The sequence below is a fragment of the Cetorhinus maximus genome, chromosome 18, assembly GCF_964194155.1.
Source record: "Cetorhinus maximus chromosome 18, sCetMax3.hap1.1, whole genome shotgun sequence".
NCBI classification, from domain to species: Eukaryota; Metazoa; Chordata; class Chondrichthyes; order Lamniformes; family Cetorhinidae; genus Cetorhinus; species Cetorhinus maximus.
The window spans coordinates 75502427-75528880 of record NC_135896.1 but is presented as its reverse complement, the minus strand read 5'-3'; the positions used below and the strand labels follow the sequence as shown (position 1 = coordinate 75528880).

At 45.7% G+C, this 26454-nt stretch overlaps 1 protein-coding gene across 1 annotated transcript; it reads right to left on the bottom strand.

The window, feature by feature from the left end:
• Nucleotides 1-4795: 4795 nt before the first annotated feature.
• On the bottom strand, nucleotides 4796-14454 carry LOC144693538 (EEF1A lysine methyltransferase 3-like). The gene is made up of 3 exons (XM_078563381.1): nucleotides 14153-14454; nucleotides 7284-7408; nucleotides 4796-5241 (listed from the first exon to the last, which is right to left on the bottom strand). Exons 1-3 carry the CDS (start codon nucleotides 14452-14454, stop codon nucleotides 4796-4798), a joined length of 873 nt encoding a protein of 290 aa, XP_078419507.1.
• Between the last annotated feature and the right edge of the window lie 12000 nt (nucleotides 14455-26454).

The following is a 26454-nucleotide window of genomic DNA, read 5'->3' as shown; positions in this document are numbered from 1 at the left end:
GAGGGGGAGAGGGGAGGTGCGAGTGGGGGGAGGGGGAGAGGGGAGGTGCGAGTGGGGGGAGGGGGAGAGGGGAGGTGCGAGTGGGGGAAGTGGTGGAGGAGGGGTGAGGAGGGGGAAGGGCATGGAGGGGTGTGGGGGAATGGGAGGGATGAGGGAGAGGTTTGAGGGGAGGGGTGAAGGGTGATGGGAGGGATGAGGGGGAGGGGTGAGGGGGAGGGGTGAGGGGTGGGATGAGGGGGAGGTGAGAGGGAGGAGCGCGGGGAGAGGAGGGGAGAGGGGGTGAGGGGAGAGGGGGGAGAGGGGAGAGGGGGGAGGGGAGGGGCGACTGGAGGACGGGGCGTGGGGGACGGGGCGAGTGGGGGAGGCAAATGGGGAGGGGGAGGGCCAAGGGGAGGGGTGAGAGGTGGGATGAGGGGGTGAGGTGAGAGGGAGGAGTGCAGGGAGAGGTGAGGGGGAGGGGAGGGGAGGGGGAGGGATGTGGGGGAGGGACGAGTGGGGAGTTGGGGAGGGGCGAATGGGAGAGGGGTAGGTGGGGGAGGAGCTGGGGAGGAGTGAGTGGGGGAGGGGCTAGGGGAGGGGTGAGTGGGGTAGGGGCGAGTGGGAGGGGTGAGGGAAGGGATGAAGGGTGAGGGAAATGGCCAGGGGGGTGAGGGGAGGGGGAAAGGGGATGGGAGAAGTGACGGGGAGTGTTGAGGGGGAGGTGAGAGGGAGGAGCGCAGGGAGAGGTGAGGGGGAGGGAGAGGGGGAGGGGAGAGGGTACGGGGAGGTGTGTGGGAGAGAGGTGAGGGGGAAGGGAGAGGTGAGGGGGAGGTGAGGGGGAGGGGTGAGGGTGAGGGGGAGGGGTGAGCGGGAGGGGGAGGGGTGAGGGGGAGGGGAAAGGGAGAGGAGAGGGGGAGGGGAGGGGTGTGGGGGGAGAGGTGAGGGGGAGGTTGGAGGGGTGGCGGTGAGGGTGGAGGGGGGAGGAGGAGTGACGGGGGTTAAGGGAGAGTGACGAGGGTGAAGGGAGAGTGACGAGGGGGAAGTAGGAATGGGAGAATGGGGAGACGGGGAGAGTGGGGGGGTGCGGGGAGAGTGGGGGGGGCAGGGAGAGTGGGGGGGCAGGGAGAGTGGGGGGGGCGGGGAGAATGGGGGGGGCGGGGAGGCGTGGGGAAAGGGGGAGGGGAAGGGATTGTGGAGCAGTGGGGAAGGGAGTATGGGGCGGAGGGGAGGGGAGAGTGGGGGCGGTGGGGAAGGGAGGGTAAGGTGGATGGGGAGGGTGGAGTGGGGATGTGGGGAGGGTGGAGTGGGGGATATGGGGAGGGGAGCGTGGGGTTTGGGAGTGGAGAGTGGGGGGGCGGGGAGGGGTGTGGGGGAGGGGGAGTTGGGGGGTTGGGAAGGGGTGTGGGGGAGGGGAGAGTGGGGAGCGGGAAGGACGGGGAAGGGGAGAGCGGGGTGGGACAGTGGGGGGGGGTTGAGGGGAGAGTGGGGGTGGGGGCTGAGGGGAGAGTTGGGGGGTGCTGAGGAGAGAGTGGGGAGGGCCAGGGGAAAGTTGGGGGGGGGGTGCAAGGGGAAAGTTGGTAGGGGGCAAGGGGAGTGTGGGGAGGTTGAGGGGAGAGTGGGGGGGTGTGAGGGGAGAGTGGGGAGGATCAGGGGAAAGCTGGGGGGGGGGGGGGGTGCGAGGGGAGAGTGGGGGGGGTGAGGGGAGAGTGCGGGGCGAAGGGAGTACGGGGGCCAAGGGGAGAGTGAGCGGGTTGAGGGGAGCGCATGGCGATTGAGGGGAGAGCAGGGGGTTTGAGGGGAGAATGGAGGGGTTGAGGGGAGAGTGGGGGCGGGGAGGGAAGGAGAGTGTGGGCGGGGAGGGGTTAGTGGAGGGAGGGGAGAGTGGGTGCGTGGAGGGGAGGAGAGAGTGGGAGGGGAGGGTGGGGGTGAGGGGAGGGGGTCGGGGGGAGAGTGGGGGCGGAGAGGGTGGGAGGGGAGGAGTGAGTGGAGGGAGGGGAGAGTGAGGAGAGTGGGCGAGGGGAGAGTGGGGGAAGCGGAGGGGAAGGGAGAGTGGGAGGAGCAGAGGGGAGGGGAGAGTGGGGAGGAGGGGAGACTGGGGTAGGAGCAGAGGAGAGACTGGGGTCAGGAGAGAGTGGGGCGGGGAATTTGGTGGGGAAGAGAGTGTGTGGGGGAGGAGAGAGCGGGGAGGGGAGAGCACGGAGAGGAGGGGGAGGAGAGCGTGGAGGGGGAGGGTAGAGGGTGGGCAAGGGGGAGAGGGCGGGGCAGGATGTACCCATTGGAGCTTAGAAAAATGAGGAGCGACCTTATTGAAACCTATAAGATTCTTAGGGGGCTTGACAGGGCTGATGCTGAGAGGGGTGGTAGGAAGATGATGGAGGGGGAGGCTCCTCACTGAGGGATCTGAGGAAGTTATCTGGCAGCAGTTACTTCCGCCAACGACCTTTACTGTTCTTTTTCTCTCTCGGCTGTGGTCATTCTGCCAGCCCTCATACGCTCTGCTGTACGGTTCCCGTTTAAATGTATATCCAGTGAGTTATGTGGGCAGACTGAAAGGATGTGTCCATAAATTATTCTGTGTTGACTCTTAGACTGAGTTTGTTATTGAAAACGGCTCACTTTCAGAGGGATTCTATGGTCTCCTTCCTACCTCAGCTCATCTGCTGCTGAAACCCTCATCCTGGCTTCTTGGCTCTAAACCTGACTGTTGCAACACACCTGTGGCTGCTCTCTTATATCCCATACTCTGTATACCTAAATAGGGTTCAGCGAATATAGAAGGACCTCTACTCTGTAATTAAACTGTGGTGTATCTGTCATAGAGATCTGACCATCCCAAACTCTGTGCCGTTCACCTCTGACCTGATAACACTTTTACCATTATTAGGGATTCATTTCCCCACACCACTCCAGCTGAATTCTCCAAAGAGTAAATACTCCTGGCTGACACTTCAGTGCAGAACTGATGGAAGTGCTCCAATGTCAGAGGTCATGGGACATTAAACTGAGGCCTTGCCTGCTCTCTCAGGTGGATGTAAACAAATTCCATGGAATTATTTAAAGAAGAGCAGGGGAGTTCTCCCTGGTGTCCTGGCCAATATTTATCCCTTAACCTTCTTCGTTAAAATAAATTATCTGGCTATTATCTTATTGCTAATTATGAGAACTTGTGTGCCAATTCATTGCCACGTTTCTATATTACAAGTAATTACACTTCAAAAAGTTACTTCATTGTCTGTAAAATGCTTAGGCTGTCCTGAGATTGTGAGAGGTGCTATAGAAATGCAAGTCTTTCTTTCAATCAACCTTGCAACCACCAGTGAGACTGACACAGAAAACAAATATGCAAAATCTTAAAATACTTTCCATAAATTAAGAATATTATATTCTACTCATTCCTCTTGTTATCAAACAGTATTTCTTTCAGTTTTATTTGTTAGTCAAACTAGATTTAAATCATGCAAGTAAATATCATTTTTGTTTAGTTTACTTTTTGAATCATCATGGAATTTTACAGTACAGGCAGCCATTTGGCCCATTGTGCCTTTGCCAGTTCTTTGGAAGAGTTATCTAATTAGTCCCATTCTCCTGCTTTACACCATTACCCTGCAAATTTTTCTTTTCAAACATTTACCCAATTCTCTTCTGAATGAGACTATTAAACCTGCTTCCACCATCAGGCCATGCATCCCAGATCATAACAACTTGCTATGTATAATCTTGCTGTCTTGCAAATTATTTTAACTCTGTATTTTCTGGTTGGTTAGATTTAGAGTAGCACATTTAGCTTTACAAATCTTTTGTGTGGCAAGTTGCATAAATGATGAACTGATAATAGTGCAGTGAGGGAAACTGGGAACAGGGAAGCAACTGTGGGTATCTCCGTAAAGAATCAGACTGGAGGATTGGGAAAGTAACAGCTCAAACGCCAAGAAGGAGGGTGAATTAAAGTGGATGAATTAACTGTTAAATCAGGGACAGAAAGAGAAATAAGGTGAGGGAAAGAAAGATTGGATTAAGAGAAAGAAATTGAAAAGATTAGAAATACCAGTAAATTTAAATTTGACATTTGAAATCTCCAAGGATTTAAACCAGAATGAGAATCCACATTTGTAATAGTTAATTTTTAGTGCTGGAGAGGTTGTAAGTAATTAACAATTAAGGGGATAATTAGGTTAGAATGGAATTAACTTCTTGTGATGTGTTTAGTTCATATCTACCATGCAAATACAGCAGATTCATGTCATTCAATGTATTTCATGGTCAGCCAGTCAGCAAGTTGAGATTTCATAAAGATAATGACGGAGTGGCACAACTCAAACAACATATTTTGGATATCTCTGTTAACTGTGCATCTATCCCTTGGCTGAAGTTACTGTATTATAAATAATTGCAATGGCTGTCCCTCCTCCTGTGGAGGAGTCCAAACTAGGTGTTGAAATTATAAGTTAGTCAATAATAAATCCAATAAATTCAAGAGAAACTTCTTTACCCATATACTAGTTGGAATGCAGAACTTGCTTCAACATGGGGTAGTTGAGGCATATCGCATGTGTGTTTAAGAGGAATCTAGATAAGGGAGAATGGCAAAAAAAATATGCTGATTGGGTGAGATAAAGTAGGGTGGGAGGAGGTTTGTGTGAAACACAAACAACAGCATACTTGGCTTGAATGGCCTGTTTCTGTCCAAAAAATTATATAATTTTGGAGACCCTCCATCAGTTTATTCTTCTGATTTGGATTTATAATTCTTCAAAAACAATAAATCTTTTAAGGAATTATTGAGACTGATTATCCTCCCTGAGCCCAGTGATATGCATTAATTGGACAGTAGATTTCTCTCTGTCCCTCTCTCCATTGGCAGCTCCTCTCCAGTTTTTGGGCTCTTCAGTGTCACTTTGTACAGATTGACATTAGCACACCAGTCTCCTTGAATAATGTGGGAATTAAAATACTGCGGGATGAGCTCCTCATGGAACCTACGGGTTGCATGGCAGCCCCTGATTTGCGTTGCTATGTAAATGGTCGTTCTCTGGTTGCTGAGATGTCGCAGTGTCTGCAGCAGTGATGGGTAATCAGATGGGTAATACACAATATCCGAACCCAGGATTATGTCGTAGTCATTGGGGAAGTTCATGTGGTCAAATCCCCAAGAAAGAGTTCTGATTGTTGGGAAGTGTCTGCAGGGATCTGGGACATTGACAGAAACATTGTGTTCAATTTGCTTCAAAGCATGGGACCCATCAGTCAGGGTTACCTGTCCACCTGAAGGAGAAGAAATAGAATGAGTCGTCTCACTGCTAGTTATCCCATCACAGCAACCCCCCCCCCCCCACCCCATTACAGTCACACAGAATAGAAAAGACAAGAAAGAAATTTATATATAACCTTTCACAACCTCAAAACATCCCAAAGTGCTTTACAGGAAATTCAGTACTTTTTTTTGGAGTGTGTTATGGTTGTAATGTAGGAAAGAGGACAGCCAATTTGTGAACAGCAAACTTTCATAACCAGGAATGAAAGAAATGTTCAGATAATCAGATATTAATGTTGGATGAGGGATAAATATCAGGACGTGGGGAAAATGCCGCTGCTTTTTTCAAATAGTGCCATAGGATCTTTTACATCCACCTGACAGCAGATGGAGCCTTGGTTTACTGCCTCATCTGAAAGATGGCATACCAGGCTGTGTAGCACTCCCTCAATACTGCACTGAAGTGTCAGCTTGGATTTTGTGCTCAAGTCTCTGAAGTGGGACTTGAACCCACAACCTTCTGACTCAGCTGAGCCAAGGCTAATAGAAGTGAACTGTAAGCCATGTCAGCAGTGACTGCTGGAGCCAGTGACAAGCGGGAATTGTCAGACAGAGCATGAGATTTGCTGTGCAGAGGAGAAACCCCCAGGCCTGTCAGTCAGCAAATTTGTCCCATACAGCTGAGTGGACTGGAAATTTACAATGGAACTGAAGTAAAGGAAACAACAGCTTGCATTTATATAGCATCTTTAACATAGTAAACATCCTAAGGTGCTTCAAAAGTAGGTAATGAAACAAAATTTGACATCAAAACCACATAAGGCAATAATAGGACAGGTAACCAAAAGCTTGGGCTTGGTCAAAAAGATGGGTCTAATGAAAGTTTTAAGGGTTACAGAGACAGGAAGGGGCAAGACCATGGAAGATTTGAACACAAAGCTGAGAATTTTCAAATCAAGACATTCCTGGACAGGGCACCAATGTAGGTCAGCAGGCACAATGGTGATAGGTGAACAGGACTTGGTGCAATTTAGGCAGCAGAGTTTTAGATGAGCTGAAGCTTACCGAAGACAGGAGACCCGCCAGGAGAGGATTGGAATAGTCGTATTACATATAGATGATGCTGAGAAATTCTTTTAATCTAAGAAACAATACATTAACATCCTTTGGCTTTTTCCCAATCCTTGATTATTTCACCTCTTGTACTTTCCCTATAGGGGCAATTTTATCTGTATCTGTCTAGTGGAATAAGAGACTTACCCTCTGGCCTCTTGTGTTTCAATTGCCATTATTGTCTAAAGCTTACGTACTTCTGAGCAGGAGATAAGGACACCCACCTGAAGCCAGCGAATCAGAAAATTGTGGGTTAAAATCTTATCCCAGGAACTCAAGCCCCCTAGGCTGGCAGATTAGTTCAGCAATGAGAGAGTCCTGCACTATTACAGGTGCCATCATTCAGAAAAGATGTTAAACCAGGTCTGCCCTCTCAGCTGTGTGTAAAAGATTTTTGAAGATGAGCACATTATCTGATCATTATCACATTGCTGTTTATGGGACTTTGTTGTGTGTAAATTGGCTGCCATGTTTCCAACATTACAACAGCAACAACACTTGAAAAGTACCTCACTGGCTATAGAGGCAATGTGGGGGCAGGGCAGTTGAGGGAGTGGGTCATGTGACAAAACTTCCAGGATTACATCAAGTCCGAATTGGCAACTCTAGTTCCTACTCATATCGAGCCAGCAACTGATCCGAAGGAGAGATGAGATCAGGGCTTCACTCTACTAAGGCCATGGAGTTTGGTGCTATGCACAAGACTTCCTGGTCTCAAGTTGCTTGAGTTCTGCCGACAGGAGTCTAACTATCCAGAGGAAGCTTTCACCCTTGCAATACCCAAGGATGGAGAGCAAGATCTTCGATCACATTTGTCAGCGGTGGTTGGCATGGTAATACACTTTACAGCGATGCATGGGTCTTATCCTGTTATTACCCATTTCCTTTCTCTACATCAGCAAAGTGATTAAATTAGGTTGACATTGACCCTTTAACTCACCCAGCAAGACTGCCAGAATTCCCATGATCCCAGTGCCTGATCCTAGCTCAATTACCTTCTTCCCAGAGAAATCCATCCTCTCCTGCTGAAAGTACTGGCAGAGCCCGAAACAAAAAGACACCAACCTTTCGAGTCAGAATTAGTTCAGGCACTTAGTTGTCACAAAGCATTGAAACAGTAGGTGGCAGCAATGAGGGGCATTGACCGAGGGACCTTACAACCCACTGTAGAGAAGGATGGCACTCCAGTCACTCTCACCCACCTCCTAGTGGAGGCCCGGTTAACACAACATTTTTACTCTCTTGACAAATGCAGCATTACAAGGGAGATTTAACATATAGCGTATAAGGAGACCAATCAGCCCATTGTGCCTGTGCCAACTGTTTGCAAGAGTTATCTAATCTGCTCTCCTGTCACTCTTTCCCACACTTGGGGTATTGCTCTAGGTCTTGTAGTTAATGCATTTGGAAGCTAGACAAGCACATGTGGGAGATGAGTCAAGGACAGAATCTGAAACAAAAACAAAAATTACTGGAAAAGCTCAGCAGGTCTGACAGCATCTGTGGAGAGAAAGAGTTAACGTTTCAAGTCCAGATGACTCTTCTTCAGAACTGCTTTTATCTTAAGGACAGGTTCTGTTTGGTTAGAATTGAACAATAGAATTGAACATTATATCACTAGGTGTATTCTATAGGCCATCTACTAGTGGGTAATATACATATGAGCAAATTTGCAGGGAAATTACTGAGAGGTGCACAACTGAGAGTTGTCATAATGAGTGACTTTAATTATCCTAATATAGACTGGGATAATAAAAGTGTAAAGAGCAGAGAGGAGGAAGAGTTTCTGAAGCGTGTTTAGAAGCATTTTCTTGATCAGCATGTTTCCAGTTCAATGAGGAAGGATATGGATGATGATTGCTGGATGTGGTTTTTGTGGAATGAGATGGATTAATTTTTTTTAAATATCCGTTCACGGGATGTGGCCATTGCTGGCTGGGCCAGCATTTATTGCCCACCCCCAATTGTCCTTTGAAGGTGGCGGTGAGCCTTCTTGAATTCTGCAGCCCATGTGGTGTAGGTACACCTACAATGCTGTTAGGGAGGGAGTTCCAGGATTTTGACCCACCGATAGAGAAGGAACAGCTTACAGTTCCAAGTCAGGACAGTGTGTGGCTTGGAAGAGAAATTGCAGGAGGTGTTCCCATGTATCCGCTGCCCTTGTCCTTCCAGGTGGTAGAGGTCATGAGTCTGGAAGGTGCTGTTGAAGGAACCTTGGTGAGTTGCTGCAGTGCATCTTGTAGATGGTGCCACTGTGTCGGTGGTGGAGGGAGTGAATGCTTAAGGTGGTGGATGAGGTGTTGGTCAAGTAGGCTGCTTTGTCTTGGATGGCCTTGAGCTTCTTGAGTGTTGTTGGAGCTGCACTCATCCAGGCAAGTGGAGAGTTTTCCATCATGCTCCTGATTTGTGCTTTGTGGCTTTGGAGAGTCAGGAGGAACATAGATACTTGAGGATTGTTGTACACAAATTGTAGCAGATGGCAGGGCAGGTTGAGAAAGTGGTTATAAAGACATATGGGATCCTGGGCTTTATAAATAGGGGCATAGCAAAAGCAAGGAGGTTATGATGAACATTTATAAGACACGGCTTCAGCCTTAACTGGATTATTGCAGCCAATTCTGGGTACCACACTTTAGGAAGGATGTAAAGGCTTTAGAGAGAATGCAGAAAAGATTTACTAGAATGGCTGTTGGGATGAGGGACTCACAGATATGTGGATATATTGGAGAAACTGTGATTATTCTCCTTATAAATAGAAGGATGGGAAGAAATTTCGTAGAGGTGCTCAAAATCATGAGGGATTTACATAGGGTAGATAGAGAGAAACTGTTCCCCTGAAGGATGGGTAGAGAATCTGAGGACACCGATATAAGGACTGGAATTTTACCAGTCTTTTGGCGGGTGGAAGGCGCTGGGGGTTGGGGCGTGCCTGATGTCTTCCTGCTGCCATGCCATTTTACCAGCGGCAGGAAAGTTTGCAGATTGGGGAGATTACAGAGTTATGGAGGGGCAAAACCATGGAGGGACTGGAAAATAAGGATGACAGTTTTAAAATAAAGACATTGCCGCAGTCGGATAAATCAATAGAACCTCTTGAAACAAAGCACAAGGTTTCTTCCTAGAATGGAGGTCCAACCAGTCCATATCCACCACCACCCTCATCCACCTGGCTGAACTTCTTCTCATGTTGAACAACTTGTGCTTTGACTCCACTCCTCCAAGTAAAAGATGTTGCCATGAAAACCAGTGCTATGCCTACTATTTTGTGGGATATGTGGAACATTCTTTATTCCAGTCCTAATCCCTCACCTCTTTTTTCAGTTTATCAATGACTGTATCCGTGCCATTTCTTACCCTTGCCCTGAACTGGGAAATTTCATCAAATGTGTTTACAATTTACACCCTTCTCTCATCTTCACATCATCCACCTCCCACCCTTTTCTTCTCTTCCCTTCCCTTCCTTGACTTTTCTGTCTCCATTTCTGGGGATAGGCTATCAACCAATAACTACTGTTAGCCCACCAACCCCTATAGCTATCTTGACTACACTCCTCCCATCTCACTTCCTGTAAGGATTCCATTCCATTCTTCCAGTTTCTCTGTCTCCATTGCATCTGTTCTGATAAGACTACCTGCCATACCTATGCTTTCAATATGTTGTTGTTTTCCCTCAACTGAGAATTCCTGTCCAATGTGGTTGACAGGTCCCTTGACAGTATCCATCCCATTTCTTGCACCTTTGCTGTCATTCGCAGAACCACGATAGGTTTCACCTTGTTCTCACCATCCGCATCACCATTCCCCACATTCAAAAACAACAACAACTTATATTTATAAAGCGCCTTTAATGTTAAAAAAACTTCCCAAGGTGCTACACAGAAGCATTATCAGACAAAATCTAAGGAGGGTTGTGAAGTTCAATGAAGTTCAATCACACCACCAGTGTGCTGCCACGACCAAACATACCTCCACCTCCTCCTCTTTCATCATTCCACGATATCCTGGTCCACTCCTCATTCACCCTCAATGCCCCCTCACCATCCAAGGTCCCAAGCACTCCTTCTAGTTGAAACAATGATTAACTTGTAATTCTTTCAATTTAGTAAACTGCATTCACTGCTCCTAACGTGGTCTCCTCTACAATGGAGAAACCAAACGTGGATGAGTTGATCATTTTGCGGAACACCTCTTTTCAGTCCACAAGCATATCCCTGAGCTTCTGATCGCTCGTCGTTTTAATTCTCTACCTCACTCCCACTCTGACCCCTCTGTCCTTGGCCTCCTTCAGTTCCAGTGAAGCTTGAGGAATAGCATTTCTCAGTTAGACACTTGACAGCCTTCCAGATTCAACATTGAGTACAGCAATTCATATAGTAACCAATGCCCATATTTTCAGGCAGCTGCTGTTGGTAATGTTTCTACTTTTGTCATTTACATCTCCTGTAGATCTATCTTTTGTTTATTTACTTGTCCCATTAATTACCATCTCCTTTTGCCTTGCACAACTGTCCCTTTTGTCATTTAATCACTTGCCTTCCAACCCATCACAGACCATCCCTTTTGTGCTTCCCTCCACACCATCACCCCCCACCCGCCTTTCTGCCCTCCACTTGCTTAAAACCTGAAGTTCTGATGAAGGATCATTGACCTGAAATATTAATTCTGTTTCTCTCTCGACAAATGCTGCCTGGCCTGCTGAGTATTTTCAGCACTCCCTGCTTTTATTACAGAAAAAGGCTGCATTTTTTCTCACATAAACAAGTGGAGTAAATACTTGAGGTTTCGGTCAGTTTCTCTGAGCTTTGTTAACCCAAGAGTTCTTTAGACTTACGCATTCCCAGATGAAAGCTGAGACCCTGATTTTTTGATTCATGTACTCATTGATCTCTAAGTCATAGCCACAAAACCGAAAGTGCTTCACCAGAATGTTGGGGAAATGATCCTCAGGATCTTCCTTGGAGAGAACATCACAGAATTTCTCCTTGTGCTGGACTGTCATTCTGCTCCTAGACCTTCCTCTGGATCTCCTTGATCTGCAATGGATTCGCTCCAATAGATTCTCTCCAACTCCAAATAGTTCCCAACCTGACGATCAGATTTGGACAGCTCGTGTCCAGTCCTTTCGTCACCTTTTACACAGCGTAAAACTGTTCAAATCTACATCCTGGGCAAGTGAATTATTTTAGCAAACCTGTACAAAATCTGGGTCAAGACTGCAAGCATAACAGATTAGAGCTTCCATTTACTAAGTGTTATTTAGGTTCATAGACAAATCTATTTTATAAAAGATTAATAAGGTCTTAAAGTTGCCATGTGGACAAATAAACCTTTAATGAGGAACGAAGGAGTGCACTCCATAAGGTCAATGACTTGATTCCCAGGGGTAAGGAATCCATCAGCACAAAAATATAGTTGAGGGGTCAAGAAGGAGAAGCCACAGATACAAGATTCAATATAAGTGATTTAGAACTAAGACTAGAAGAAACCTATTTATACAGGGAGTTGTGAGACTGTGGAGTTCACTTGCAGCACTGGTGATTAAGGCAGAAACTAGTTCAACATTTAAGATTGGACTGTGGATAAAAGAGTTTGGGAACAAGACAGGTAAATGTGATTAGAAAGAGTTTCATAAAGCATTTGATTAGGTGCCACATAAGGTCAGCAATTTCATGGGAATATCATCAGCTCCAAGTCATACACCATCCTGACTTGGACAAATTAACATTCCTTCTTCATCATTGTTTACCCATTACCTCTGTGTTTTCTGACCTACATTGGTTCACGGTCCAACAATGCCTTGATTTTAAAATTCTAACCCTTGTTTTCAAAACCCTTCATGGCCTCACCCTTCCCTATCTATCCCTGTAGCTGCCTCCACACTCTGATATTTCTGCGCTCCTCCAATTCTGGACTTTTACATATCCCTGATGTTCATCGCTCCACCATTGGTGGCTGTGCTTTCAATTGCCTGTACCCTAAACTTTGGAATTCTTTCTCTAAACCTCTCTACCTCTCCTTCTCCCTCTTCAAGACACTGCTTAAAATCTACCTCTTTAACCAAGATTTTGGCCACCTGTCATAATATCTTCTCTTGGATTAAATCTTTAATTTTGATTAATAACATTCCAGTGTGAAGCACTTGGGATATTTTACTGTGTTAAAAGTGCTATAAAAATGCAAGTTGTTATTGCTGGGTCAAACTCCTGGAACTCCCTGCCTAACGCACTATGGGAGAATCTTCACTGCATGGAGTACAGGGGATCAGTAAGGCATTTCAAGAAGAAGGCTCATCACCGCTTTCTCAAATGCAACTTGGGATGGACAACAATTGCCAGCCTGGACAGCAAAGCCCAGAACCAGAGAAACTGGAAAACCTCTACAAGACTTTAGTTAACGCATGGTTGTGTAAGGAAATATAACTAATGGGAGAAGATCAAGGTAGATACACTTTACAGTTACTGGGGTGAAAGGTTCCGGTTATGAAGGGACACTTGAAGTTGGGATATTTTGGAATAGAGCTGGAAATACTAACATGTGACCAACCAGATATCATCAAGATCATGAAGGGTTTTGTTCAGGTAAATTCAACTCTTAGTGAGACAATAACAAGACGTCCAGATTTAAAATAAAGATGAAAGAATTAACAGAGAGATTAGAAATCTGTCTATACTGAGGCTTGTTAGAATGTGTCAGTCTGCTACAAACTGCTGTTAAAACAAAGTCTGTCAATTCTTTTCACAAAGAGATTTAGTTTCTTGAGAAAGAGAATATTTAACAATATGGTACCATTCAAAGTAAAACACAAAGATACTTATGATGGAAAACTCACTTAAAAGTCCCGCAGGGATCTTCAACGCCCTTCAGTACATGACACACACCAACAAGTTCTCACCAATGTTGCAAACTAATTCTCCAGTCACGTCTTAAATGCTCATAACCTGGCAAGGCGCCAACCATAGCTGGATCTTGGTTGGCCGGAATCAGCAGATGACAAACTGCGGCAGTTTTAAAAAATTTGTTCATGGGATGCAAGCATCATTGGCAAGACCGGCATTTGTTGACTATCCTTAATTGCCCTTGAGAAGGTGGTGGTGAGCCACCTTCTTGAATTGCAGTCCACCAAATGGGCTGCTTTGTCCCAAAAGATATTGAACTTCTCGAGTGTTGTTGAAGCTGCAATCATCCAAGCAACTGGGAAATATTCCATCACACTCCTGACTTGTAGATGGTGGAAAGGCTTTGGGATATCATTACTCACTGCAGAAATCATGCTGTCCCTGCGGCTATCTGTTGCTAGGATACGTATAATCACAATCCCATGAGTGGGGAGTTGAGTGAATAAATATGACGCTACAGCTCTGTTGATGAGCTTCCTGGTGGGTGTGAGATCAGATGTCATCAGTTATGGAAGCTTTTGACATACATTAGATTAGAATACTAAGAGAATTTGATAAATACTTGCAAGGCTATAGGGAAAAGCAGTGCAGTGAGACTCTATCTATAGTATACTGCTATAGTTCTGAGGCTGATTCACTCCTCTCAAAAAGATCATCTCAAAAGATAATAAGCAGGAAACCATTTAGAGTCACAGGATATTTATGTTGATTGGCCCTTATATGGGGTTAACGGGTTAATAATGGGCTCAGATTGGGGTGGGTAACCTTCCAGCCATGTTAATACTAGCAATTTAGCTGCTGCCATTTTGAAAGTGGACCCCCATTGGATGTCCAAAATGCCTGTACTTATCAGGTAATGGGCCACTTTTAATGCGGGAATCAGAGCCCTAGGACATAAATAGGACTTGATCACCATTTGAGTTTGAAACTGGACAAAGTCTGCATCATGTTCACTCCGTTCCATTTCATGGGCAATGCGCTGGTGGTCTGTGCTTTCTGCTCTTCCTGTCCCAGCACTGCGCTGGTGGTCTGTGCTTTCTGCTCTTCCTGTCCCAGCACTGCGCTGGTGGTCTGTGCTTTCTGCTCTCCCTGTCCCAGCACTGCGCTGGTGGTCTGTGCTTTCTGCTCTTCCTGTCCCAGCACTGCGCTGGTGGTCTGGTGCTGACAGCATCCCCCTGTCCCAGCACTGCGCTGGTGGTCTGGTGCTGACAGCATCCCCCTCCTAATTGGTCCTCACCTTTAATTGCCAGTGATTTTCCTTGACCTCTCTCTAACTGCCGACAATTGGAATGGACTGATTGCTGTTCTTTGCTGCTTTACACATTGCGCTCTAATTGTTTTATTTGTAACCTTGTTCTGAAAATGTTCATTTTGTTCAGACATCCTGGCCCCAATGTAACCCATTTCCTTTCCAGATATTTACTTTTATCATAGGCAATGAATGGGGATGATGTCACTGAGCATACAGTGTAATTGTACCATGTACACTCTGATTTGGAGAGTGCTGACATAAGGATAGAAAGCTCTTGTAACTATGTCGCAGTTTTGTATGTCCCCAATGTGTGTGTGTAATGGATCAGTGATCGAGTGCAGTGATGGCTGTCACGTTGGGAATTTATGGAATGATCCTCAAACAAGAGGGTTTTTAAAACTCTGATGATGGTGTAAATGGGCAATATTAAATTGAAACGTAGAAGCATAGAAAATTTATGGCACAGAAGGAGGCCTTTGGCCCATCATTTCTGTGCCAGCCAAAGAAGAGCTGTCCAGCATAATCCCACTTTCGAGCTCTGTAGACCAAAACACCTCAAGTGTATATCCAAGTATATTTTATAGCTGATGAGTGTTTCTGCTCTACCCTTTCAGACAGTGAGTTCCAGACTTCCACCACTGTCTGGATGATAAAGTTTCTACTCAACTCTCTAATCTTCCTGGCAATTACTTTAAATCCATGTCCCCTGGTTATTAACCTCTTTGCTAAGGGAAATATGTCCTTCCTATCCACTCTATCTAGGCCCTTCATAATTTTTTACACCTCAATTAACCCTCCCCTTAGCTTCCTTTGTCCCAAAGAAACCCATTCAACCCTATCCGATCTCTCCTCATAGCTAAAATTCTCCTTTCCTGGCAACAGCCTTGTAAATCCTCTGTACCCTCTCTGGTGCAATCACACCCATCTTTAAATGCAGTGACCAGAACTGTGCATAGTAATTTAGTTATAGCCAATGTGTTTTATACAGCTACAGTATAAGCTCTATGCTCTTATATGCTATGCCTCGACTAATAAAGGAAGGTGTCACTATGCTTTCTTAACCATCTTACCAACTTGTACCTTCAGTGACATGTGGATGTACACTCCAAGGTCCCTCTTTTCTGTTACACTTCTCAGTATCCTACCATTTATTGTGTATTCCCTGGCCTTGTTTGTCCTCCCCAAATACATTACCTCATATTTATCCAGATTAAATTCCATTTACTGTTTTTCTGCCCACCTGATGAGTCCTTTGGTACCTTCCTGCAGTCTACAGCATTCTTCCTCACTATCAACCACACGGCCAGTTTTGTATCATCTGAAAACTTCTTCATCATGCCCTTTCCATTCAATGCTAAAGCATTGATATATATACCATGAGAAACAGGGGTCCTAATACTAAGCGCTATGTAATCCCACTGGAAGCAGCCTCCCAGTCATAAAGAAACCCTTTGTTTCATGCAAATTTTGGATCCAACTTACCACTTTTCCATGGATTCCATGGGCTTTTACATTTATAATCGATCTGCCACATGGGATCTTGTCAAAAGCCTCACTAAAATTCGTGTACGCAACATCAAAAGGGCTGCCTTCATCGACTTTCCTGCCAGTAAAAAAAATCTCAAAGAATTCAATCAATTTAGTCAGACATGATTTTCTTCTTTTTCATACTGACTTGTCCTTGATTAATTTATGCCTTTTTAAATGATGACTTGTATTGTTCCCTAGAATTTTTTTCCACAAGTTTCCCACCACCAAGGTTAGGCTGAATGACCTGTAATTACTCGGGCTATCCCTTTCACCCTTTTTAAACAACAGTACAATGTTAGCAGTCCTTTGGCCAGAGAATATTGGACAATGATGATTAGAGTCTCTACTATTTCTTAACAAAACCAAAAAATTGTGTATGCTGGAAATTTGAAATAAAAACAGAAAATACTGGAAATATTCAGCAGGTCTGGCAACATCAGAACTGAGAAAAGTTAGAAATGCAATCAGTTTTGAGCAAGTGAAAGGGGAGAAGTTAGGAACAGGAACAAAGGGGAAAGTCTGTGATGAGATGGAGGGCAGAAGGGATTAACTGACAGAAGGTTTCATGGTGCAAAGCCAAAGGGACTGGTAATGGGACAGTTGAAGAAGCAAAAGATTTGTCCAGGGGAGGTGTGAATGGCAGGACCCAGTATAGCTGCCACCTGGAAGCAAAAAAGGAAGGAAATAAGAGAGCAATGAGAGAAAAAAATTAAACCAGCAAAATAAAACAAAACAAAATGGGGGCATAGGTTATGACCTAAAATTTCTGAACTTATAGTGTTAATTCCAGAAGGCTGTAAAGTGCCCAATTGATAGTTGAGGTGCTGTTCCTCAAGCTTGCGGTAAACTTCATTGGAAAACTGCAACAGGCTAAGGACAGAGAGGTCAGCATGAGAGCAAGGTGGAGAATTAAAATGGCAAGTAATTGAAATCTTGGGGTCATGCTTGCGAACTGGATGGAGATGTTCCAAAAATGTTCATCTAGTTTACGTTTGGTCTCCTGAAGCGATTACATCATAGCAATGAATACTGGATTGAAAGGAACACAAACAAATGGATGTTTCTTAAACCCCTTTTCTCTGTCGCCTCCACCCTCATCTCCAACGATGAATGTGAGGAGTTCATGAACTTCTTTGTCACTAAGGCTGAGACCATCCCGTCAGCTGCCTCTGCCGAGACCCTTCTATTAGTCTATCTGGCCAAATTTCCTCTGAAGTTCCCTTTGCCTTAACCCTGCACTTGGATCTTTCTCTATGGTGGAATCTTCCGGTAGCAGCTACGTTGTCAGTAGTGGGATAGGAAGTGAGTGACACTTCCTCTCGGGCTGGATCGGCTGGCCATGTGCGACCACGCAGTGGACTGTCAATTAGCTACGCATTGTCAAGGACCGTGGCGAAACATGTGCTGGGATAGGCAGGAAGTTGGTGTCCCCAATGTTACCTCATGGGATTGAAGGTCCAGGCGCCATTTTTAAAGGGTACCTGGACGGGCATTCATTCCCTGCAATCCTGTAGCATCAGTATTGCTGTGACTAGAGGCTTTGACACTACAGCTGTTGTTGGAATCCTTTGATCTTTCGCCCCCGGGGAAAGCCAACTGCTGCTACCAGAGTGATGTCTCAGAGCAGACAACGAGTGGCCCCACAGTTCAGCCATGCCTCGCTGCAGGTTCTCTTCCAGGCCTTCCGGGAAAGACAGGAGGTCCTGTTCCCCAAGGGTGACAGCAGGAGGCCCACCCACCTGACCAGAGCGGTCCGGATGGAGTGCCAGCCCAGGTTAGTGGCCATGGGGCCCACAGTAGAACCTGGATCCAGGGCAGGAAGAGGATGAATGATCTCCTCTGCTCCATAAGGGTAAGTGACACTGTGTAGTCACTGCAAAGTGACACTCATCAGGGCTTCAAACAGTGTAAATGTGTGAGTGCAGAGGAACGTCAGACAGGAGTTTGGGTTGCAGGCTTCAGCAGTGGATGGCACATGTGGACTGAGTGTGTGGGAGCCACTTCATGCTGTGAATGTTGTACCAGTTACAGGACAGTGTGTGTGTCAAACATTTACTGGGGAGGGATAAGACCATAAGATATAGGAGCAGAAATTAGGCCATTCGGCCCATCGAGTCTGCTCCGCCATTCAATCATGGCTGATAAGTTTCTCAACCCCATTCTCCCGCCTTCTCCCTGTAACCTTTGATCCCCTTACCAATCAAGAACCTATCGATCTCGGTCTTAAATACACTCAATGACCTGGCCTCCACAGCCTTCTGTGGCAATGAATTCCATAGATTCAACACTCTCTGGCTAAAGAAGTTTCTCCTCATCTCTGTTCTAAAAGGTCTTCCCTTTACTCTGAGGCTGTGCCCTCGGGTCCTAGTCTCTCCTACTAATGGAAACATCTTCCCCACGTCCACTCTATCCAGGCCTTTCAGTATTCTGTAAGTTTCAATCAGATCCCCACTCATCCTTCTAAACTCCATCGAGTATAGACCCAGAGTCCTCAAACGTTCCTCATAAGTTAAGCCTTTCATTCCTGGGATCATTCTCGTGAACCTCCTCTGGACCCTCTCCAGGGCCAGCACATCCTTCCTGAGATACGGGGCCCAAAACTGCTCACAATATTCTAAATGTGGTCTGACCAGAGCCTTATAAAGTGTCAGCAGCACATCCCTGCTTTTATATTCTATTAAAGAGCTCTCATAGGTATGCATGTTCATAAGGTGGTTTTGCACCCATTGGGATGACACTCATTCCCTCTGTCTGCAAAAGAAAACCGCTAATAATAAGCAGGAGCGCTCAAAGACTGGTGGAGGTACCCCAGGCATATAAATCCTTATCCCCTTTGAGGAGGAGCTAGCTGAGGAGGACGGAGACCGAGCCTGCACAGATGAAGAGACCAGAGTTCCTCAGAAATCCAGTGAGATGCCTCCAATCTGGCGTTGACAAATTGACATACAGGAGTAATGCCTGAAACATTGTTAAGAAAAGGGATTGTGCGTAACCATCAGCTAATTCCTTTTGTTTTCCACTTCAGTCCCTCGCAATGAGTCAAAAGGTAAGAAGAGACGACCTTCCCCCAGCTTCACCTCCATTTCGAGCACCACTCCTGAGGATGATGACTCAGAAGCCTCAGTGGAAGCACGGTCATGGCATTCCCCAGCACCCTCCACCAGTGCAGAGACATTCACCTCGGTGGGTACTCATTCTAGATTAGGCTCAGGGTCATAGTCTGGGGAGCACACCACTGACACGCCGCCCAGGTCATCTTGGGCAACAGGGCAGAGCAGTCAGCAGGCTGCCTCCAGATCAGCTGTGGATGTCGGAGTTGCACCTAGGCATTGAAATAGGAAAAGAAAGGTTAAGAAATTATAATGGCACAAAGGTGGCACAAGCCTTAATCACTGCATATGAAACACACTTGTAAATATATGTTTAATTTCACTTTATTCGTGTATGTTGAATTTTCATTATGTTGCCAGTTGCTAAGTGCATTTAAGGGCATTGCATTTTGTTCCCGATCAGTTTCGGATGATGTGGGCCTGTGGATACACTATTTACTGTGGCACATTGGCAGTAGTGGCATCTGAGTATCCTGACATGTGTCATATTAAACCTTGGCATAATTTGTAAATTCAGGGGCTTGGACCACATCTGGCAACCCAGCAGGTAGTGTTCACCTAATTATCATCCTTCTGAGGCTGCTGGCTGAGCGGTGTCTGCAGCCGAGTCATAGCATGTCCTGCTGGTGTCTGCATAACAGAGTTCTTTGCAAGACTTTGCCTTCATTTGGAGAAAGTGCCAGTGAGATGTGTGACTCTCTGCCAAGTTTCAAGTGCACATGGCTTCCAATATAGTATGCATAGGGGCTTGTTTGTGCCAAGCCCTGCAGCATTTTTCTTATCAGGTTCCAGAGATTGTGGGAATGTACAGTGTTATACAGATAGCAACAGCAGGACTGGAACACTGTTGCTGCACTTTTGTCTGAACAGCACATCTATCAACGTAGGATATGTTTTATTTCAGATTGACACAAACACAGAATCACAATACCAACAGTGTTAAGTGAAAACATCAACTTTAATGCAGCCAGCAAAACAACAGCACAATGCAATGAAGCAAAGATGTCTGCACCCACGAGAGAACTGCAGGCTCACAGATGCCAGAGTTTGGTAATCTATAGTGGCGTAGAGATGTTACGGTGCCTCACTTGGTTTGGAATCTGGTGGCAATGAGGGTGTTGCAGGCCTGCCTGCTGCATTGTACCATCACCCTGGAATCTGCTGCTGCATCCACAAAATCCATTCCCTCATGAGCAGCATCATCCCCTTCCTTCTCACCAGAGGAGACACCTGGCACCTCCATCTCCCCCTCTACAAATTGTTCTCCTCTTTGCTGAGTGAGGTTGTGCAGGGCACAGCAGACCACAACAATCCTGGACACTCTTTCTGGTGAGTCCTGCAGTGGTCCAAACAGCAGAACCTCAACTTTACTAGTACAATAGTCTGCTCTGTTGTTGAGGCATGGGCGGCATTGTACTTTTCCTCTGCTGCACTTTGCAGGGTTCTGTCATTCGCCAGGTCTTTTCTGAGGTGCAGTGTGTGAGGTGTCACCAAGGAGCCACCCTGCAGTTGATGAGGCGGAGCAAACACTTGTGGTTAAATACTGTGGCAACATGAGCAGGTCATAGGCTAGGAATCCTGCGGTGAGTAACTCACCTGACTACCCAAAGCCTGTCCACCATCTACAAGGCAAAAGTGAGGAGTGTGATGGAATACTCCCCACTTGCCTGGATGAGTGCAGTTCCCACAACACTCAAGAAGCTGGACACCATCCAGGACAAAGCAGTCCACTTGATTGGCACCACATCCACAAACATTTACTCCCTCCATCACCGACGCACAGTTGCAGCAGTGTGTACCCTCTACAAGATGCACTGCAGACATGCACTCACCAAAGCTCCTTAAACAGCACCTTCCAAACCCACAAGCACTAGAAAGATAAGGGCAGCAGATAGATGAGATCCTGGAAGGTCCCCTCCAAGCCACTCACCATCCTGACTTGGAAATATATTGCCGTTCCTTCACTGCCGTTGGGTTAATATACTGGAACTACCTTCCTAACAACACTGTGGGTGTACCTACACCACATGGACTGCCGAGGTTCAAGACGGCAGCTCACCACCACCTTCTCAAGATCAATTAGGGATGGGCAATAAATGCTGGACCAGCCAGCAATACCCACATCCCACGAATGAATTAAAAAAAACCCTGCAAGTTAGTGGGGACGTACACATTGTGAGAGCTCCTTGGTTAACGCGCACACACCTGAAGAATTTGCTTCCAGTGATCACAGACTAGCTGTACATTCAGAGTGAAAACCCTTTCTGTTTATGAAGGCTGCTGGCTGATCCCAAGGACTTCTCAGCATATGTGCAGTTAATTGCCCCATGCACCCACGAAAAACCAGCTATGGCAGAGAATCTCACAGTTCTGGTTGTCTCTCTCTCTGGGTCTGTTGTGAATCTAACAAATTCATTCACTTTCCTGAACAGAACATTAGTGACCTCCCTGATGCATTTGTGAGTGGCTAATTGCGGTATTCCACATATTTCTCCTGTAATATCCTGGAAAGACCCACTGGCATAGAAGTACAATGCCGCGGTGACTTTCAATGCTGCCGCATTAGATTGCCCTTAAATCCATGAGGACGCAGGTCTTCCTGGAGGATCTGGCATATACGAGTGATGGCAGGCCACGACATACTCAGCTGCCTCCGACATTGCCCCTCCAACATTTGCAGTTAGCTGCTCCGCCTGCAGTACATTTGGGTGTGGGTCACTGCTTGCAGTCGCACTGGCCCCTGGTTGCTAGCATCCTGTGCTGCTGGACCCTTTGCTGCCACAAACTCTTGCTGTTCTGGTCACTGCCCTGCCTAGCCCTGGGCCACCTCTGCCTGTTCCTCTGCAGCTGCACCAGAGCTAAATATAGTTTCAAGTCAGAATGGTCTGTGGATTGGAGGGTAAGGTGGTGGTGTTCCCATCCATCTGCTGCCCTTGTCCTAGACGTTAGAGAATTGCAGGATTTGTGTGTGTGTGTGTTTGTGTTCAATAGTCACAATATTTATTTATTTACAGTACAACAGGATATTTATTTACAATGCATAAATTGATTAATACAAATCATGTTGAAAGAAGGATGAGTTTGCTCTTAGGAGGAGGTGGATGAGAACCGGGGCCTGTGTTTTTAGGTTTTTTTGTATTTTCAGAACCTCTAGCTGCTCCTGGTTCTGACCCAGAATGGTACCTTCATATGATAGCTGAGTGGACAGGATGATGTAGTGTCCAGGGCCATCTGTTGAATAGGAATAGTCTGCACAGCATAAATCATCCAGAGTCCCCACGATATTTCCAGACACTCCTTTACTGACATTGAGGACCTTCACGTCAACCGTTAGGCACCAATTGGAGAAGCTGTGAGGCCATGTGCATCTGTCATGAGGCCATCTGTCACTCATCTGAGAATATTACACCTTCTTCACTAAGCTGTCCTAAGTTTTACTTTAAATTTTAATACTGAATAATAACTATGACTAATGCTGAATTCGAGACTGTCTTTATTTGCTGTGACTGAAATCAGATTTTACTTGGATGACTACCCTGATTCTTCTGGCATAATTAACACATTGGTCCTTTGAACAGTGTTTCCAATGATCTTGAAGATTTAGATTGATTTGATTAATGTACTTGACTTTACCTCTTCTTCCCTCATTGCTGTCATGCAGAGGTGCACAATTTGTGCCACTTTTATCCAGCCCTGCAGTTTTTGTGTTGTCTTGGTGTCTTGGTTCTCATTGTGAGGGCAGGCTACATAACCCCCTCAGTTGTAATGTGGCCCTAAGCCATGTCTCCAAATAAGACCTGCCAGTTGTTTGTGGCCATTTAGGGTGGGTGATGGGGTTTATGGTCCGAATAAAACACCCACTGCATCAGAGTCATTCAATGTACTTGTGACAAAAAGATGTAGATAGTGTAGTGTTGGAAAGACGTAGTGTTGGAAAGAGGGTTCGTCCTTAAGGGGGCACGGACAGAATCCATTTGGTTAGAGTTGAAAAGCAAAAAGGGTATGATCATGCTACTGACGGTATTCTTTTGGCTCCAAATAATGAGATAGAGGAGCAAATCTGCAGGAAAATCATTGAGAGTTGCAAAAACTATCGCGTGGTGATACTGGGGTACTTCAAATACCCAATTATCAGATTGAGATAATGTTAGAGTAAAGGCTAAGGAGGGAAGGTCTTGTGGTGCAGTGGTAGTGTCCCCACTTGAGGATTGATGGCTACAGAAGGTGCGTTGGTAATGTGGCCAAACAGGTTGGTTATCAGCTTGTAACATGCCTGATGGCAAGTAATAAGAGCAGGAGAATTTCCTGGTCAGCCATACTGCAGAAGACAATGGCAAGCCATTCCAATACTTTGCCAGACATAACCATGAACCAATCCAATGAAAGTCCATGGCTGCCAATGCCCTCTTAGGGCATGGTACCTGAAGGAAGAGGAAAGGGTAAAGAGGGGGAGGAATTTCCAAAATGTGTTCAGAAGAACTTTGGTCAGTATGCTCATGGCCCAACTAGAAAGGAGGCATTGATGGATCTAGTGCTAGGAACTGAGTTGGACCAAGTGGACTAATTTTGTGGGAGAGCACTTGGGTAAGAGTGATCATCATTTCAATATCATATCATCATAATATTTAGATTAGTAATGGCGACAAACAAAGAACGATATAAAGTAGAAGTCTAGATTGAAACAGGGCTAATTTCAATGCGATGAGAAGGGATCTAGCCAAAGACTGACATGCCGAGCTGTAACTCAATGGGTAATCTTTACGGAAGAGATGCTTGAGGTACAAGCTAGGCAATTCCAACAAGGATGAAAGATTGGAGAACCAAAAACAAGACTCCTTCGATGACAAGGGAGATAGAGATGATGATGAAACAGAAAAAGAGGGTGTATGATGTATATCAGGTGAATTCTTCAAGTGAGAACCAGATCAAATACAATAGGTTGAGAGGGAGGTAAAGAGGAAAATAAGACTGGCATGGAGAGAATATGAGAATGGAGTGGCAGTCAACATAAAAAGGAACGCAGAGATATTCTACTGTCATGTTTATTTAAAAATTTTTTTTCATGGGAGTAGTCATCGCTGCCAAGGCCAGCATTTGTTGCCCATCCCTATTTGCCCTTGGACTGATTGGCTTGCTGGGCCATTTCAGAGGGCAGTTAAGAGTCAACCACATTGTTGTGGGTCTGGAGTCACATGTCAGCCAGACCCAGTAAAGATGGCAGATTTCCTTCCCTAAAGGGCATGAGTGAACCTGGTATATTTTTACAACAATCAAAGATAGTTGTCATGGTTATCATTACTGAGATTAGCTTTATATTCCAGATTTATTAATTGAATTTAAATTCACCAGCTGCCATAGTGATATTTGAACCGATGTCCCCAGGGCATTAGCCTGGCCCCTGGATTACTAGCCCAGACCTTACCACTATGTCACTATCTCTCTCTCTCTCTCTCACAACACACCTACCCCCAGTAGTAAATTGTAAGCAGGTAGTAAGAGGTGGAGTAGGTCCTATTAAGGACAAAGAAGGTACTATATTCTGAGAGGCGCAAGGCCACACCACAATACTTACTGAGTACTTTGTATTGGTGTTTACTAAGGAGGGGGAATCTGACAAAATATCGGTAGAAACGAAGACAGTAGAAGCAATGGATAGGGTAAAAATCAAGAGGGAGGAGGTACTGGAAAGATTGGCTATACTTAGGATAGATAAGTCACCTGGTTTAGATGGCTTGCATCCCAGGTTGTTGAAAGAAGTGGGAGTGGAGTTAGAAGAAGGGCTTGCCATAATCTTCCAGTCTTCCCTAGATATGAGAGAGGTGCCAGAGGATTGGAGAGTGGAAAATATGAAACCCTTATTAGAAAAAGGATGTAAGAACAGTCCTAGGAATTAGAGGCCAGTTAGCTTAATATCAATAGTGCATAAGATTTTAGAAATAACAATGAGGGAATAAAATCATCAGGCACTTAGAGGTTTGAGTTAATTTAGGATAGCCAGCATGGATTTGTAAAAGGTATCACAGAATCACAGAATCACACAGTGCAGAAGAGGCCCTTCGGCCCATCGAGTCTGCACCAACACGTGAGAAACACCTGACCTACCTACCTACCTAATCCCATTTCCCAGCACTTGGCCCATAGCCTTGAACGTTATGACGTGCCAAGTGCACATCCAGATACTTTTTAAAGGATGTGAGGCAACCCACCTCCACCACCCTCCCAGGCAGTACATTCCAGACCGTTATCACCCTCTGGGTAAAAAAGTTTTTCCTCACATCCCCTCTAAACCTCCTGCCCCTCACCTTGAACTTATGCCCCCTTGTGACTGACCCTTCACCTAAGGGGAACAGCTGTTCCCTATCCACCCTGTCCATGTCCCTCATAATCTTGTACACCTCGATCAGGTCGCCCCTCAGTCTTCTCTGCTCCAATGAAAACAACCCAAGTCTATCCAAGCTCTCTTCATAACTTAAATGTTTCATCCCAGGCAACATCCTGGTGAATCTCCTCTGCATCTCCTCCAGTGCAATCACATCCTTCCTATAATGTGGCGACCAGAAATGCACACAGTACTCCAGCTGTGGCCTCACCAAGGTTCTATACAACTCCAACATGACCTCCCTACTTTTGTAATCTATGCCTCGATTGATAAAGGCAAGTGTCCCAAATGCCTTTTTCACCACCCCACTAACATGCCCCTCCACCTTCAGAGATCTATGGACATACACGGCAAGGTCCCTTTGTTCCTCAGAACTTCCTAGTGTCATGCCGTTCATTGAATACTTCCTTGTCAAATTACTTCTTCCAAAGTGTATCACCTCACACTTTTCAGGGTTAAATTCTATCTGCCACTTATCTGCCCATTTGACCATCCCGTCTATATCTTCCTGTAGCTCAAGACACTCAACCTCGCTATTAACCACCCGGCCAATCTTTGTGTCATCCGCAAACTTACTAATCCTACCCCCCAATTAGTCATCTATGTCGTTTATATAAATGACGAATAATAGGGGACACAGCACAGATCATGTTTGACTAATTAATTGGATTTTTTTGATGAAGTAACAAAGAAGGTATGTGAAGGGAATGTGGTGCATGTTGTCTGTATGGATTTTAAGAAAGTGTTTGATGAAGTACCACATAAGTTTCCGGTTAACAAAAGTGAGGCTCACGTAGTAAATAAGAAGGTCGGTGTCCCATTGGATAAAAAAAAATTAGCTTAAGGACAGAAAATTGAGTTGTGGTAAATGGTTATTTTTCAGATTGGAGGATGGTACACAGTGATATTCCCAAAAGGTCCATGCTAGGATCATTGCCTTTTTT

Bases quoted from the DNA above. Each gene is read 5' to 3' on its own strand.
- LOC144693538 (XM_078563381.1), bottom strand. From the start codon at position 14,454: ATGCTGTCAGCACCAGACCACCAGCGCAGTGCTGGGACAGGGGGATGC. The intron at 7,409-14,152 runs GTGATCAAGTCC...CTGACTCGAAAG, and splicing joins TCCAGTTTCAAACTCAAATG to GTTGGTGTCTTTTTGTTTCG. The intron at 5,242-7,283 runs GTGAGTTAAAGG...CTTCTCCTTCAG, and splicing joins AATTCTGGCAGTCTTGCTGG to GTGGACAGGTAACCCTGACT.